The 13904-nt window shown below is 46.5% G+C and overlaps 1 protein-coding gene across 2 annotated transcripts in view; it reads left to right on the top strand.

Moving 5' to 3' along the window:
* The window catches only part of SMYD2 (SET and MYND domain containing 2), a 53542-nt gene that overhangs the window by 27544 nt on the left and 12094 nt on the right, over positions 1–13904 (top strand). For both annotated transcript variants that reach the window (XM_052654165.1, XM_052654167.1), the window contains exons 3-6: positions 3130–3240; positions 5873–5933; positions 6640–6764; positions 12253–12320. In XM_052654165.1, the coding sequence (XP_052510125.1) occupies positions 3130–3240; positions 5873–5933; positions 6640–6764; positions 12253–12320 (365 nt within the window). The remainder of the gene's footprint in view (positions 1–3129; positions 3241–5872; positions 5934–6639; positions 6765–12252; positions 12321–13904) is intronic.

The following is a 13904-nucleotide window of genomic DNA, read 5'->3' as shown; positions in this document are numbered from 1 at the left end:
TGGTATGTCTCTGACATTTCCACCGTCTGACAGAAAAGGAAAACTTCTTACTGGCTGACAGATTTCCCCTGATGAAACTGAACATCATGCTGCTGGTCCTTGAATTTACCCAGCTCTCCGATTTCACTGCTCTGTGTGGGTCTCCATTACATTCTAGGTGCTCTTGCTTTTCTTTGTGTTCGGATATAGTCATAAACGACTTGAAGTCAAAGACTCCATCTCCCATCCCTGCCTCTGGGGTCATCAAGGGCTTATTGAATGAATGAAGGAACCAGGACGTGAACAATTACCAGCATTTGTTGAGAGCACGTTGTGTGCCAGGCACTGGTCTGAGTGCTTCTTGTGGGTTAGCTTGTTTATTGGATCCTCACAACGACCCTTTGTGGTTGCATGAATGCCTGATAATGGTAGGCTTCAAGCTTTGTGTCTGATTATCACTGTTGGAAGGCATACAATCGTAGACTCGGAATTCCGGACCTGCTAAGTAACTTAGGGATCATGTTATTTACAGCCGAGGATACACAGGCAGAGGGATTAAGAGGACTGTCTGGTGTGACATAGCTGCTTCACTGGAGGGCAGGGTGAGAATGCAGGTCTCCCCGAGCCCCAGGCCAGTCTCCTCTTGCTAAATAGAGCTCTGCTCTCCCCCACAGCATGCACTGTAGTGAGGTTCTCTTCCCTGAAGGACATTAACATCAATAGATGTCAGCATTGTGTGTTCGTATTTATTTATTTATATTCGTATTAAATTGTATTAAAAACACATAAGTCATATTAAGAAATGTTAAACTTTTTTCTCACCGGAGCTCATTGTTAAACACCAAAGACACCACATATACTTCAGGAAACTAGCATGTTTAAGGCCATGCAAACACCTTTTCTTAGCACAGCTAGGGTCACAGTGAAATTCCTGTGTGTATTCGTAGGCGTCAGTTACCCGTCTGTCCCCCACTAGCATTCTTCACTTCCTTTGGATGCCCCAGGGTCAGAAGCCCTTGTTGTCTTTCCCTTTTTGCTTTGCATTTGTGTGCGGAGTCAGTTTGTCTGCTGGGAGCTGGACCTACCTGTTCCTACCTCATTGCTTCATCACCGAGCTCTCGTTTTAGGCTTTGGCTAAAAACAGATCCTCTTCTCCCTTGTGTATATCTTGTCATTTCTGTCTCTCCTTGCTCCTGGTTATATTCGGCATGCTGTTATTTAACTCTGCAGAACACCTTGGCACAGTGCTTGAGCCCAGGGTCTGTGTCTCGGGGGCTGCATTAAATCATTAAGTGACAGTGTGTCTTTCCTTCTTGGCCGTGGGGAGGGAGACATCGTCATTCATTCAACAACTTTATTGAGTGCTTAGTGACTGTCAGGCACAGTTCTAGGTTCTGGGATAATAGATTTACCCAAAACAGATGAATAGTGGGGGCAGGGGGGAAAACGTAGTAAACCAAACATCTAATCAGTGTGTAATAAATATGTCAGGTAGACACATAAAGCAAGGAAAAGGGAGAGTGGTGGGGGGAGAGCGCTGGTTTGGAGAGGGTACCTTGAAAAGGGGCATCAGAGCAGAGACATGGAGGAGGGAGGGAGCCAACAGGACATCTGGGGAAGAGGCATCTCTCCAGGAAATGCAGCAAGTGCCAAAGCTCTCAAGGCAGGAGCAAGCATGGTGGGTCCAGGGGGCAGCGAGGAGACATGATGGCCGGGTGGAGTGAGGTGAGGGAGCGTGGTGGGGGTGATGAGCTCGGAGTAGCACAGAGTCAGCTCCTACCACGTGTGGCCTCATGAGTCATCGTTACAGCTTGGCCTTTTGCTCCGAGGGGAGAAGCCATTAGAGCATGCTGAGCCGTGAATGCAGATCTGAGTTGTGTTTTTCAGAATCGATTACTCCGGTTGCTCTCTGGAGCGGAGCTGGGGGTGGGGTGAGGGGTGGAGGGGGCAGAAGCAGGTGTCCAGGTAGGAGGCAGAGGGAGCCATCATGGCGTAGGTGTAGGGTCTGCCGCCCACTGAGGAAGGTGCGGGAGGGAAATGATCAGAGGCTGAGTGTATTCCGCAGGCAGACAGGATGGATTCACTGGAAAGGTGAACATGGAGTGTGGGGGAGAGAGAGGCGGCCAGGAAGTCTCCAGGTTTCTGGCCTGAGCATTGGAAAAGTCAGACTTGCCCCTTCCTGAGGCAGGAGAGGCAGAGGGAAGCCCACAATGGTACCCAGTTCCGTTGAAGCAAGGAGTGTCTGCAGACTTCCATTGAGTCCGCTCCCACAGCCAAGCCCATCGCACCACCACGGCTGGTTTTTATCAGAGCCTGTGTGGCTCAGCCAGTTCCCAGCCATCCCCCGCTGACCCTGTTACCAGCACCAGCGTTGTCCTTTACGCCCCGGTCCTCAGTGCATTCCTCCCCAGCACCCCACCCTCCTCCTTCCCCAGTCTTCCCATCGCGAAAGGGGCATCTCCACCCTTCCAGGAGTGAGCACATGCCCTTCACCCCGCAGCCTGGGGCAAAAAGCATTGAGACCCGTGTTAGAAAGGAGTCCAGTTTTCCTCTTTTTTCCAGTGACTCTTCAGGGAGTCTGTGTTCCTAAATATTCCCGAGAGTTGCCCTGGCCAGACTTTTCGCGGGTCCTTGATCGAGCCCTCGTCTCTGGTAGGATTTTATCACCCATAGAAGAGGACGAGGTGCTGTGGATGGCACTTCTCGGTTACTTGCCCTCATGTGAGAACAGAACCAGACCAGAACCGTAGGGAGCAGAGCCAGACCAACAGCTGATACCCAAGTCACTCACCCTGTGACTGGCATGACAGCGTCCACAAATAATGCACAGGTGTGCGTGGTGTTCAGAATAGTGAGGGGAGTGAGATGCTTGAGGAAACTACACAAAGCAGATTTTCTCTTGCCAGCAAGCTCAGCCAGGCCTGAGTCAAGGTCATACAGCCATGTCTATCTTAAAGGATGTTTTCGTCTCTAACTTTTGTGAGCACTGTCGTGTTTTCCAAAAGGAAACATATTTCACTTGACCTCAACTAGGAGAACTTGCTGCATCCTCTTGTTTCGAACTTTATTGCCGTGTGTGTGTGTGTGTGTGTGTGTGTGTGTGCGCGTGCACATGTGTGTGTGTGATATTTTTTTTTTTAACTTTCCCAGAGAGAAGATTGGCCCATGCACAAGCTGGAATGTTCTCCCATGGTTGTTTTTGGGGAAAACTGGAATCCCTCCGAGACTGTAAGGTTGACAGCAAGGATTCTGGCCAAACAGGTGAGGAATTGGGAACAGGTTCAAGTGTGTTTTATTTTTTTACTCTGAGGTCAGAAAGATGAGTGAGTGACCCGTGGTGATCATCTCTCGCTCAGCATTCTGGGACCGCATTTCCCGTCACGTTCCTATGGACAGAGATGAGTGCAAGGCTCCAGGAGTGAGCTGGCTTGTCTGCCTTGTGCACCTAGGATGTCACTCATCCCAGGCCGGGAACATAGCCGCTGCTAAGTTCTGAGCTTTTATATGAGACAGGTTTGCATAGAAAAATACGGCCTCTCAGGGCATGAAAACCTGAGTGACGGTAATGAGAGCGTCCTAGGGAACCAGACTGGCCTTCAAAGCTTTGGGAGGTCCCCTCTTTCCTTCTCTTACAGCATGCACCCCTGCTGCCACCTCCGCTCACCCCCTGTCCTGGGCTGGCTCCTGCTCTTCCCTGTCTCCATACTTGTCCTGCCTCGGCAGGCAGGGAATGGGGTGAGATAACCAGCATGGCACCTGCTGGGAGAGGAACAAGAGGAGTGGAAAAGTAAAAATCAAGGCCGGGGAGGTGGGGTGGGAACCATGTGGCCATCAGCAATTTCCTCCAAAGATGAAGCCAGGGCTGGCTGTCCTGACCCCTTTTGGGCTCAGTCCCGTACTGATTGCATGATAATAAGACGCCTGATCTTGACAGGACCAGCTTAAATGGAGGGGAGGAAAATGCCACAGGATGTGTCCTTGTGACACAGTGAAATGGGCTGCACGGAGCTTAAAAGGCGAATGTCCACAGAGCTGCTTGCCAGTGATAAGCTGCGGGCAGGGCCTCTGTACTGGAAATCTTAAAGCTGAAATTTCATCTGCCCCTTCTTTCTATCTTCCCTTACCACACCTCCCTCCATTTAAAACTTTCTGGTTTTTTTTTTTGATCGAAACCAAACGTGATCATAATGGTCAACTCAAATCTGTCCCCAGACCAAGTTAGGCTCCTCGACCTCGTAAACAGAAGTAGAACATTTTGAACCTCTGAGGTCATAGTTTCATTATGTTCAGCCTGGGTCAGGTGCTTGATGAAATGCCACTTCGCCCGCTCAGGGTAACCAGAGGCACTCAAGGCTGGCCTTTAGAGTGGGAACGAAAAGTCAGAATTGTTTTCGCTGGAGGAGGTTAACTTTTGGTTCCTTGCTCACAGTTGTCTTTAAATACAGGCCAAGTACTTGGTCGGAAGGAAAGGGTAGGAGAAAATGGTGTGGCTGGGTGAGTGTGTGTGTGTGTGTGCGTTAGTTGCTCAGTCGTGTCCGACTCTTTGTGACCACATGGACTGTAGTCCCACCAGGCTCCTCTGTCCCTGGGATTCTCCAGGCAAGAATGCTGGAGTGGGTTGCTGTTTCCTTCTTGAAGGGATCTTCCTGACTCGGGAATCGAACCTGGGTCTCACACATTGCGGGCAGATTCTTTACCGTCTGAGCCACCAAGGTGTCAGGGTAAATAAGCCATCAGATTCAATCCGTAAGCATCTTGCCAGGATTGAGTGACCAGTCTCCTGGTTCTCCCCAGGCCCCATCTCCTGACATTATTGAAAGTGTGGTGGTTAAGAATTCAGAAGGAGCTGGTGCCCTTTTCTGAATGAAAAGTTTTCCCAGGCAAAATGACTTACTAATCTTATAGAAATGGATCCTATGAATGGGAAGATTTCCACTCCAAAAAAGAACTGTTGAAATGTTTTGGCCCCAGGAGGGTAGTCTGAAAGCTATGATGAGTTTATACCAGTTTCATTCAACTGTTATTATAATTACTGCTACCACTAATAGTCTATTAAATGAAAAGTTACCTGGCTATCTTTTCATCTCTGTAGGACTTAATGATTAAAAAAACCAGACCATTTGTATTCTAGTCACTTGCAAAGGTTTCAGGAGGGGGACAGGCTACCCAACTACCGAGGGGAAGCGTAACATGTTAACTAGGGAGGTGAGCACGCCTGGGTGGACCACCTGTATCCTCAAGCTGAATAGCCTGATTACAAAGACACGGCCTTGGGCCAGCTCTTGAGCTCTGCGTTTGAACTCTTGTCAACACCAAGTTTATTCATGTTCTCAAAGCCTGGCGGATTTACTATTGTCAGCTCCTCTTGGGGTGTCTAGAACAAAGCCGGCAACACGTTTCAAGTGAATCTCGGCTCACGGATACAACCGAAAGTGTTCTTTTTGAAACGCAGGAATTTGAGATCATTTTAGCCTATGCTTAAAGAAAGTGTAAAATGGATGGGGGGGGGGGGTTGATTTTGTTCCTTTTTAGAAGGAGAGATAATAAATGGGATGGCTCATCTGTAGACTCGGTCCTTTTAAGTCGGGGCCCTAAAAAGTTGTTTTCTAGCCACTGTTCTTTCCCATAACAAGCATTTTTGAGCCTACTGTGTGCATAGCATTATCAGGGTGTTAGGAACGCAGCCGATGCTTTTAAAAGCTTTTCAAAAGAGTCCTTTGGGTTTGGATGTTGGGCAAATGCTCTCAGAGCCCAAATGGCAGACTCCTTGGCTTGCTCTTTACTTCATTTAGAACCGTTGCTTTTTTCTTCATGTTGATGTAAGCGTGAAAGCACTATTTTTTGCACAAGTTGTTGCAGTCTGTAACTGTGTGATTTCTTCCCTAATTACTAGAAAATCCACCCAGAGAGAACACCTTCAGAGAAATTGTTAGCCGTGAAGGAGTTTGAGTCACGTAAGTCTGTCTGTGACTGGCTGAGGAATTATTTCAGCCACGTTTTCTGTGGATTAGACAGGATTGAAAGAAGGAAGGGATAGCTGGGTTCTTTGTGGTGGTGGGGATTTTATAGTTATCAGTTTTTATTTTGACTTGTGTGCTGTTTTGGAAAATGGACTATAACTTCCCCCCGCCCCCTCAGTTGACAGGATTGCTAGGAAATAATTAAGGGGAAGTGCGAACTTGCAGGATAAATTATTACATCCTGAGCTATGTCTTGCTGGCTCTCCTGGCATGTTGAATATTTTTTGGATCTTTGCTGAATTACAGTCCTGTACACAGCTGATGTCCTTACTGGAGGCATTAAATCAGGGGCTGTCCACTTTCTCCATCATGACACAGACTCTGGGGCCAATTGGGGGACCCTTGACTAGACCAAGGCTGGTTATCAGTCACTGCCACTATTCCTGACCTCACTGTTAATGGTCAGTTGAAATTCCCTGTCCTGAGTGACTTCCATTTGTCAGAGGAAGGGAAGGAAGAAATGGCATGCTCTTTTTGCCCTAGGGCTTATTAGTTAGACCAAGGGAGGAGGGATAATATTTCCTGGGGGCTCCACGTGTTTTTTTTTTCTTTCTCTCTATGCCATTGATAGTACTGAAAGGATGTATAGCTAGAAATCCAGAGTTTTCTACGTGCTGAATAATGGTTTGTTTATCCACAGATCTGGATAAATTAGACAATGAGAAGAGGGATTTGATTCAGAGTGACATAGCTGCTCTCCATCACTTTTACTCCAAGCACCTTGAGTTCCCCGACAACGATAGCCTAGTAGTGCTCTTTGCCCAGGTAAGCACGCGAGTGTCAGGCGACACTAAGTTTAGCCTTTCCTTGCCAGTGTCCCTCTCCCAGCACATAGCTGGTAAAGATGAATGAAAGCAGAATGATGCCGTCTACCTGATACAGTTCTTGACATCTTGGTCCATGTTTTGCCTAAACTGACCTTGAGCAGAGCAGGGTCCTGTCTGTGCTGGCCCTCACCGATGGTAGAGCGTAGGAAATCCACCCTCCCTGTGCCTCTTGCTGCAGAAAGAGTTTATGAAAACAGAGTTGCCAGGGTCCCAGAACTGTGGGAGACTGCAACACCTTTGGATGGAAAAGACCATTTGAGATTCCTACATTCAATTTTACTCTTCTCTTAAACCTTCCCGTCTGACAGTAGTGGATTGTAGGTTTTTGTTTTTCTTTACTCTTTCTTTTTTTACTCTTACCAATACTGTGTTGATAAAGCAGAGGCAAATACAGATGGCCAGGAAGGACAGACATCACAGAGAGGAGCCTGAGTGGGTCTAGGTACAGTAGGTCTTTCCCGATGATTGCTAAGTAATCCTGTGTAGACTAGAAGCCTAGGTTTACCAAAATCAGATAGGATTAAAAACAAAAAAAAATTAGACTTCTAGACAAGAGCCACTTAAATGCACCAAGGAGCTGACGACCAGCCTTTTGGAAAGGCTGAGGCTTGGCTGGACTTGGCCAGGACAGGAGAAGACAATGTGGTCAGCACCCTGGGCTGGACGCGTGTGGCCGGATTCTTCCTCCTGTTTCTGTGAGGGTCGCTCTTCCTGGCCTGACTCACCAGATCAGATTTCTCTCCCTAACATACGCTTGTGTTTTCCCCTACAAGCCGAATGTGTAGTTGAAGATGACCTTCGCAGAGGGAGAAACACTGGAATACTGTTTTGTGGGTGCAAGTCGCTACACTCCCCTGCCTTCAGTGTCTAGACGGGAGAAAAAGCTCGGGTGGGTACTTACACACTGTCGTCTTAGAAGAGAGTAAGCGTCACCTCGGTACTCTTTGAGTCACTAATTCCATTTTTAGGACTCTATCCTAAGGAAGTAGTCAGAAATTATGGACAGAAATTGACATGCAAATTGTTTACTGTGTGGTTCTTTTTAAAAAACATGAAAACAAAAAGAAAGGGGGAAAAGGAAAAGGAAATACATGTTATAAATGGTCAGCAGTAGTCATTAGGTAAATCATGGCTTAGATTTTCGATTAAAGTTTATATAGCCTTTATAAATTATATTTCAAAGAGCAAAGATATATGAAACGCTGATGACATAACGTCAAGTGTAAAAGCCGGGGAAAAAATGTGTAATATGAAATTTTACTTTGGTTAAAAAAAAAAGCTTAAATGGAAGTTCACCATTAGTTATCTCATGAGTTGTGGAAAATTTTTACTTTTTGGGGGGTGATTTTTCTGGATTTTCTACAGTGAGGATTGTAACTTAAGAAAATAGTGAAAAGAAGAGAAGATGAAAAGCACCCATAGTTCTCCCACTTTAAAAACTGCTCCTATAAGGAAAGAGGTGAGTCATCACCACTTCACTGACCTACTTCATCCCCCAGTGAGAACAGTTTGATGAGTTCCTTAATAGACTTTATGTTTATGTGGATTTTTTTCTGTTATATGACTGTCATAATCAGAAAAAAATGCTGTTCTCAGTAAAAGAGAAAATGGGTTCAAGTCATGGGTGTTAAATTAGACATAATGAAAAACCTTCCTGATTTCATTATATTATCCTGGGATTACAGCGTATTTCCCTGCCCACGCTAAGGCAATGGATTTGGGTAACAGTACACAGTGGAGGAATTGACTTCTCCTATTACATTTTTAGAAAAACTTGGATGTATGACTTTTCTGGATTAGATGAGGCATGGTTTTGTGAGAAAGAAAGAGTGATGAAGTAAACATAAGGTATCTTTTCTCTTCCAGCAACAGAGTAGTGCATGCTGATGGGCCTTCTCAGTGTTGACATAGTAGATATGGGACCATACTTACCAAAAATCAAGGCAGTTGATGTCACAAATCAGTTCAGTTGAGTCGCTCAGTTGTGTCCGACTCTGCGATCCCATGGATTGCGGCATGCCAGGCTTCCCTGTCCATCACCAATTCCCGGAACTTGCTCAAACTATGTCCATCAAATCAGTGATGCCATCCAACCATCTCATCCTCTGTCGTCCTCTTCTCCTCCTGCCTTCAATCTTTCCCAGCATCAGGGTCTTTTCAAATGAGTCAGTTCTTCGCATCAGGTGTCCAAAGTAATGGAGTTTCAGCTTCAGCATCAGACCTTCCAATGAATATTCAGGACAGATTTCCTTTAGTATGGACTGGTTGGATCTCCTTGCAGTCCAAGGGACTCTCAAGAATCTTCTCCAACACCACAGTTCAAAAGTATCAGTTCTTCAGCGCTCAGCCTTCTTTACAGTCCAACTCTCACATCCATACATGACCACTGGAAAAACCATAGTTTTGACTAGACGGACCTTTGTTGTCAAAAATAGAAGTGTTAAATTTGTGCCGAAAGTGACTCAGAGTCCTTGAAATTTGGACTGACTCAGAGTATTCAGGGGATAGATACAGACACACGCACACACATATGTAAATATAGGTAGGTAGTTTTTTCAAAGGCTTTATATTAATCAATATAATTAATGGAGATATCATTCCCTGGAGAAGGGAAAGACTACCCGCCCCAGTATTCTGACCTGGAGAATTCCATGGACTGTATAGTCCATGGGGTCGCAAAGAGTCAGCGACGACTGAGTGACTTTGACTTTCATATTAATCAAATCATAATATCCACTCTGAGACGGTGCGCATACACACCGATGTACATACACACGCACCTTCATGTCTTTTCTCACGTACAAATTTGAAAGGGGACATTTGGTATCCCCAAAGAAAACTCTGAAGCGCAGGTGGAAAGCGCTGTCCCAGCTCCAGCCCCTCTGGCCCTGCTGCTCAGCCCCCCCTCCCCCAGCATGTCCTCCCCTCTGGCCTTGAAGCCCTTTCCTGTCTGGTTCGTGGGAGGCTGTTGTGGGTTAACTCGTGGCCCAGCAGCAGCTGGCAGCAGAAGGTGACTGCGCTCCTTCGACAGCGCCGAGGCGCATTTTAATCACCAGGAGCGTATGCATGGTTGGGATATGTTTTTTTGGTGTGCAGCCTACATCTAGTCTAAATGCTAATTATGAGAATAGCTTCAGCAAGGCACTTATGCCTGATTTGACTCAGGGAAAAAAAAAAAAAAAGACGATGGCCTATGCATCTTTCTTAACAGGCAAGTTCACTTTTCTTCCCTAGGGATCTTTCAGAAGGGAGGGAAGGCTCGCAGGCAAATTGCTAGGTGATTAGGCTTGAACATCACCGCCAGCTCCCCGAAGACACTTGCGTTCACAGGAGTCTTTCTTTGTGGTGGAAACGCACTCTCCCTCATAGTACGAGGACGGGGAGAGGGAATAAAGGGGCCCGTGGGCGTGAACATCAAGCCGGAAGGAATTTGGAATTACAAACGGTCCTTATAGAGGAAGAGATTACAAAGCAAAGGCGCATGTCTGGGGCCCTCACCCCTCAGAGCTAGTCAGGAGCTGTCAGTCCCGAGATCCATTGTGAAAATTGCTACATTCTTACACGCCTTCTTCCACTTTGCAAAATTTGTTGTTGTCCTATGGGAACCAGACACGGCCGAGGCATGTTAGTATCCCAATCCGAGACTGCGTATAGATCCCTGAGTACCTGGTCAGGTGCAGGACGCATAGTTCAGGCCTCAGTAAATTTAGCTGAATGAATGAAAATCCTGATTTACTCTTAACCCGATGTTGGTTGGCGGTCCCTGGTGAATGATGGTTGGTGAATGTCCTGATGACAGAAGAGGTTAGAGTACCTGAGGCCAACACAAAACACAGTATGCTGTGTTTTCTACATAAAAATGCCTGACACCTCAGGATTCCAAAGACTGTATATTGTTTTACTCACTGCAGTCATCTCTTTTTGCGTTGAAAATCATAAATATTGGTTGTAAATGTATTGAATGGTTAAAGCTGTAAGTCAAACCCATCGGAGTCTTTACTTCTGTATGTACCAAGATTTCCAAGCCTTTGACACTGGCCCTTTGCTTTTAAGTAAAATTACAACCAGAAGAATCAGAGATCAGAACAATTTTAGAAGAAGCATGGTATGGTGAAAAGACACACCTGTGTTTCTGACAGCCTCGCTATTAGAATGCCTACTTTGACTTTTGACTCCTTTTCTGCCGCTTGCTACTTATATGGCCTTGAATTACTTAATCATTGACCTCCCTGGGCCTCAATTTCCCCATCTGTAAAATGGGGTAGTATTGTAGATTTGAGGGAGGGTCAGTGTGCAGCACCCAGCCCAGTGGGTAGTCTGGACTAAGCGCTCAGCAAAGTAGTGTTTCAAAAAGCTCATCCCTTGGCCTGAAACACAGCCGTGCTGTGTGTCTGATGGGGAAGAGCCTGATTACAGCTCACGGGGTGGAATTGTTCAGCATGCACGCTTCACAGACAGCCTCTTAGCAGCACGGGAAGAGGCGGGCTCTCAGCCTTTGCTGCTGGCTTTGGTCAAGTCACTGCCCTTCTCTGACCTTAGTTTCATCATCTGAGAAGTAAAGGGACAGAGTTCCCTTCCAGCTGTGAAGTTGTAGGTACAAATGAAAAACCCTCACCGAGCTGTCTCCCAGTGGCCTGGGTGTTCCTGGAGGGTGCAGATTTGGCCTGGTCTTCCTTCTCTGCAGAGCACCCAGCATATAAGGTTTCCTCGGTGAATGTGCAAAGAGTGAGTTTATGGAACAGCCTAAAGTTGGAGATGTATAGTCTTCATCTTCAGCCCGCCAGCTCTAAGCTTGACTTCTAGGATGCTGAGAGCTGCCCTTGGTGATTTTCAGGGTAATACTTCTTGCCACAGATGAGCAGGTGGCCAGTGGTTGATGTGTCTGAGGCAGGAAGGGACATTCGCAGCGCCCTGGCTTCAGGGTCTTGGTCTCCCTGCCTCTCAAGGGGATGGACAGCAGTTAGATTAGCTGTGTAAAGCCTATCAGATGTACCACCTCACCTTATGAGCGAGGCACCAGATTAAGTGGCTTTTTTTAGCAGAAGAAAACTGAGCACAGAAGGGACACAGTGATGGGCTTGAGATCCCATACCAGACCGGGGGCAGAACTGGGGTTAGAGTGCACATGTCCGGGCTCCCATGCAGCTCTGCAGACTTGAGTCCTTGGAGCCTTAGTGGTGCTTTGTGACCTTCCGCCACCACGGGCAGGTGGGCTGGACTAGACGCTTCAGACTTGACGGTTCAGCTTGTATCTGTTTACACGTGAGACTGCTCGGTAAGTAGTGTCTGAACGTAGGATACCTTGTTCAAAAGAGGTGTTCTGATCACTAAACCAAACGTCTTCCCGGCTAAAGAGGTGATTTCTATCCAGAAAGAAGCTTTAGCTCATTTTCCCCCCTTTCTCTCTCTCCCCTTTCTCACCGCAGGTTAACTGTAATGGCTTCACAATCGAAGATGAAGAACTTTCTCATTTGGGATCAGCAATATTTCCTGAGTAGGCTGAGTGTGACTTCATCTCTTTCCTTTTTACTTATTTAACACTGAATTTTTATTTTAATTTCCAATAACCTCCCTAGCTGCATGTGGCAGACATGAAACTCTGAGTGAATTAAATCCCCTTTTTAATTCTGCCAGATTTCAAAATATTTCCCCTGCATTTAAGGATCTGAAGGTAGTAGTTAAGAGAACAGTTGCTTGTTAAGTCCTGCTAGGTAGAGAGCTGTTATTAAAGAATATTTCAGAGTGCGCATAGAAGAAACAACCCAGGCCCTGCTGAGAAATTTGCTTTTTTGCATAGCTGTGGTTCTGGAAATCTTTGGGTTTCTTTCACTCAAAGGAAAACATTAATTGCCGGGAATTGACTGTAGACGTACGTAGGGACTATATAAGCTCCTTCCCTATCTGTCCTTTTTTGAAATATACCAGTATAGAAACAGCACATTTTGGAGGGACAGTATGCTAAAGTAGTGAACTAGGGATAAATTTCACAGACCTATAGGATTTTTCTTAACCTCAGGAATATACAAGTAATTCAAGAAAGTCAGTTGACCAGTGGAAATCATTACAGCTCTGACTTTAACATTACAGCTCTGCCAAGCATGGCTTTGCCGTTATCTGTTTAAAGGACAGGATAGTCTCCTGATACATCAGCCCCAAACATCAAGCCCTGGCTTCACAGATGGAGCAAAGGAGAGCTTCCAGCACCCCCTATCTGAGTCCATCCACACTGGAGATTAGTTTGGTCTAGAGTGATGTTGCTTAATATAAACTACAGGCACCTCTGCCTCTAGGTTGGAGCAGTTGCAGGAAACCCTTAACACCCACGCATTGGCCATGGATGGCACCTGAAGCCTACATGTCTGTCATACCCAGCTCCATGCATCATATGGGTCCAAAAGAGAAAACTCTGTTAGGGGCATGTCTCTTGAGAAGCTACACAGGCTTTCTCGAACCAGAGAAACAAACAGTGTATTCCCGTCATATTACTGTTTCTATGGGCAAAATTGTCTGCATTTAGATTTCCGACAGTGAGGGAAGAAATGGTTTCAGGAGAGGTTCTTTAGGACTTTTGCCCTTGAGAAAAGGAAGGAGAATAGAGAAAGGTGACTAGACCTCTTTAGACGGCTTGCGTTGACTACTTCAGCCCTGAAACGAGCCCTAGAATGTCTTCTCTTGTATCTGAAAGAGTGAAAACCAGGCTCAGCATGGTGGTGTGTGAGGCTTCACCCCAGCAGCTGCCACGAGAACACGGCACCCAGAACATGAGTTAGGTCAGGTCTTCTGCCTTCAGGCAGCTCCCCTGCCTTCATGAGAAAGATAGCCAGCGGTCTATTTTGAGCTTGGTTACTTAATACTTCTTCCCTGGTGGCTCAGAGGTAAAGAATCCACCTGCCAATGCAGGAGTTTGATCCCTGGGTCAGAAAGATCCCCTGGAAAAGGAAAAGGCAACCCACTCCAGTACTCTTGCCTGGGAAATCCCATGGGCAGAGGAGCCTGGTAGGTCGCAAAGAGTCAGACATGGCTGAGCGACTAAACACCAACAACAAAGTGTTGAGAACAGTGTCTGGGGCATTTGTTT

This window comes from Budorcas taxicolor, chromosome 16 (assembly GCF_023091745.1).
Source record: "Budorcas taxicolor isolate Tak-1 chromosome 16, Takin1.1, whole genome shotgun sequence".
In the NCBI taxonomy this organism is placed as follows: domain Eukaryota; kingdom Metazoa; phylum Chordata; class Mammalia; order Artiodactyla; family Bovidae; genus Budorcas; species Budorcas taxicolor.
Note: the sequence above shows the minus strand (reverse complement) of the source record. Positions and strands in the feature narration are given on the sequence as shown.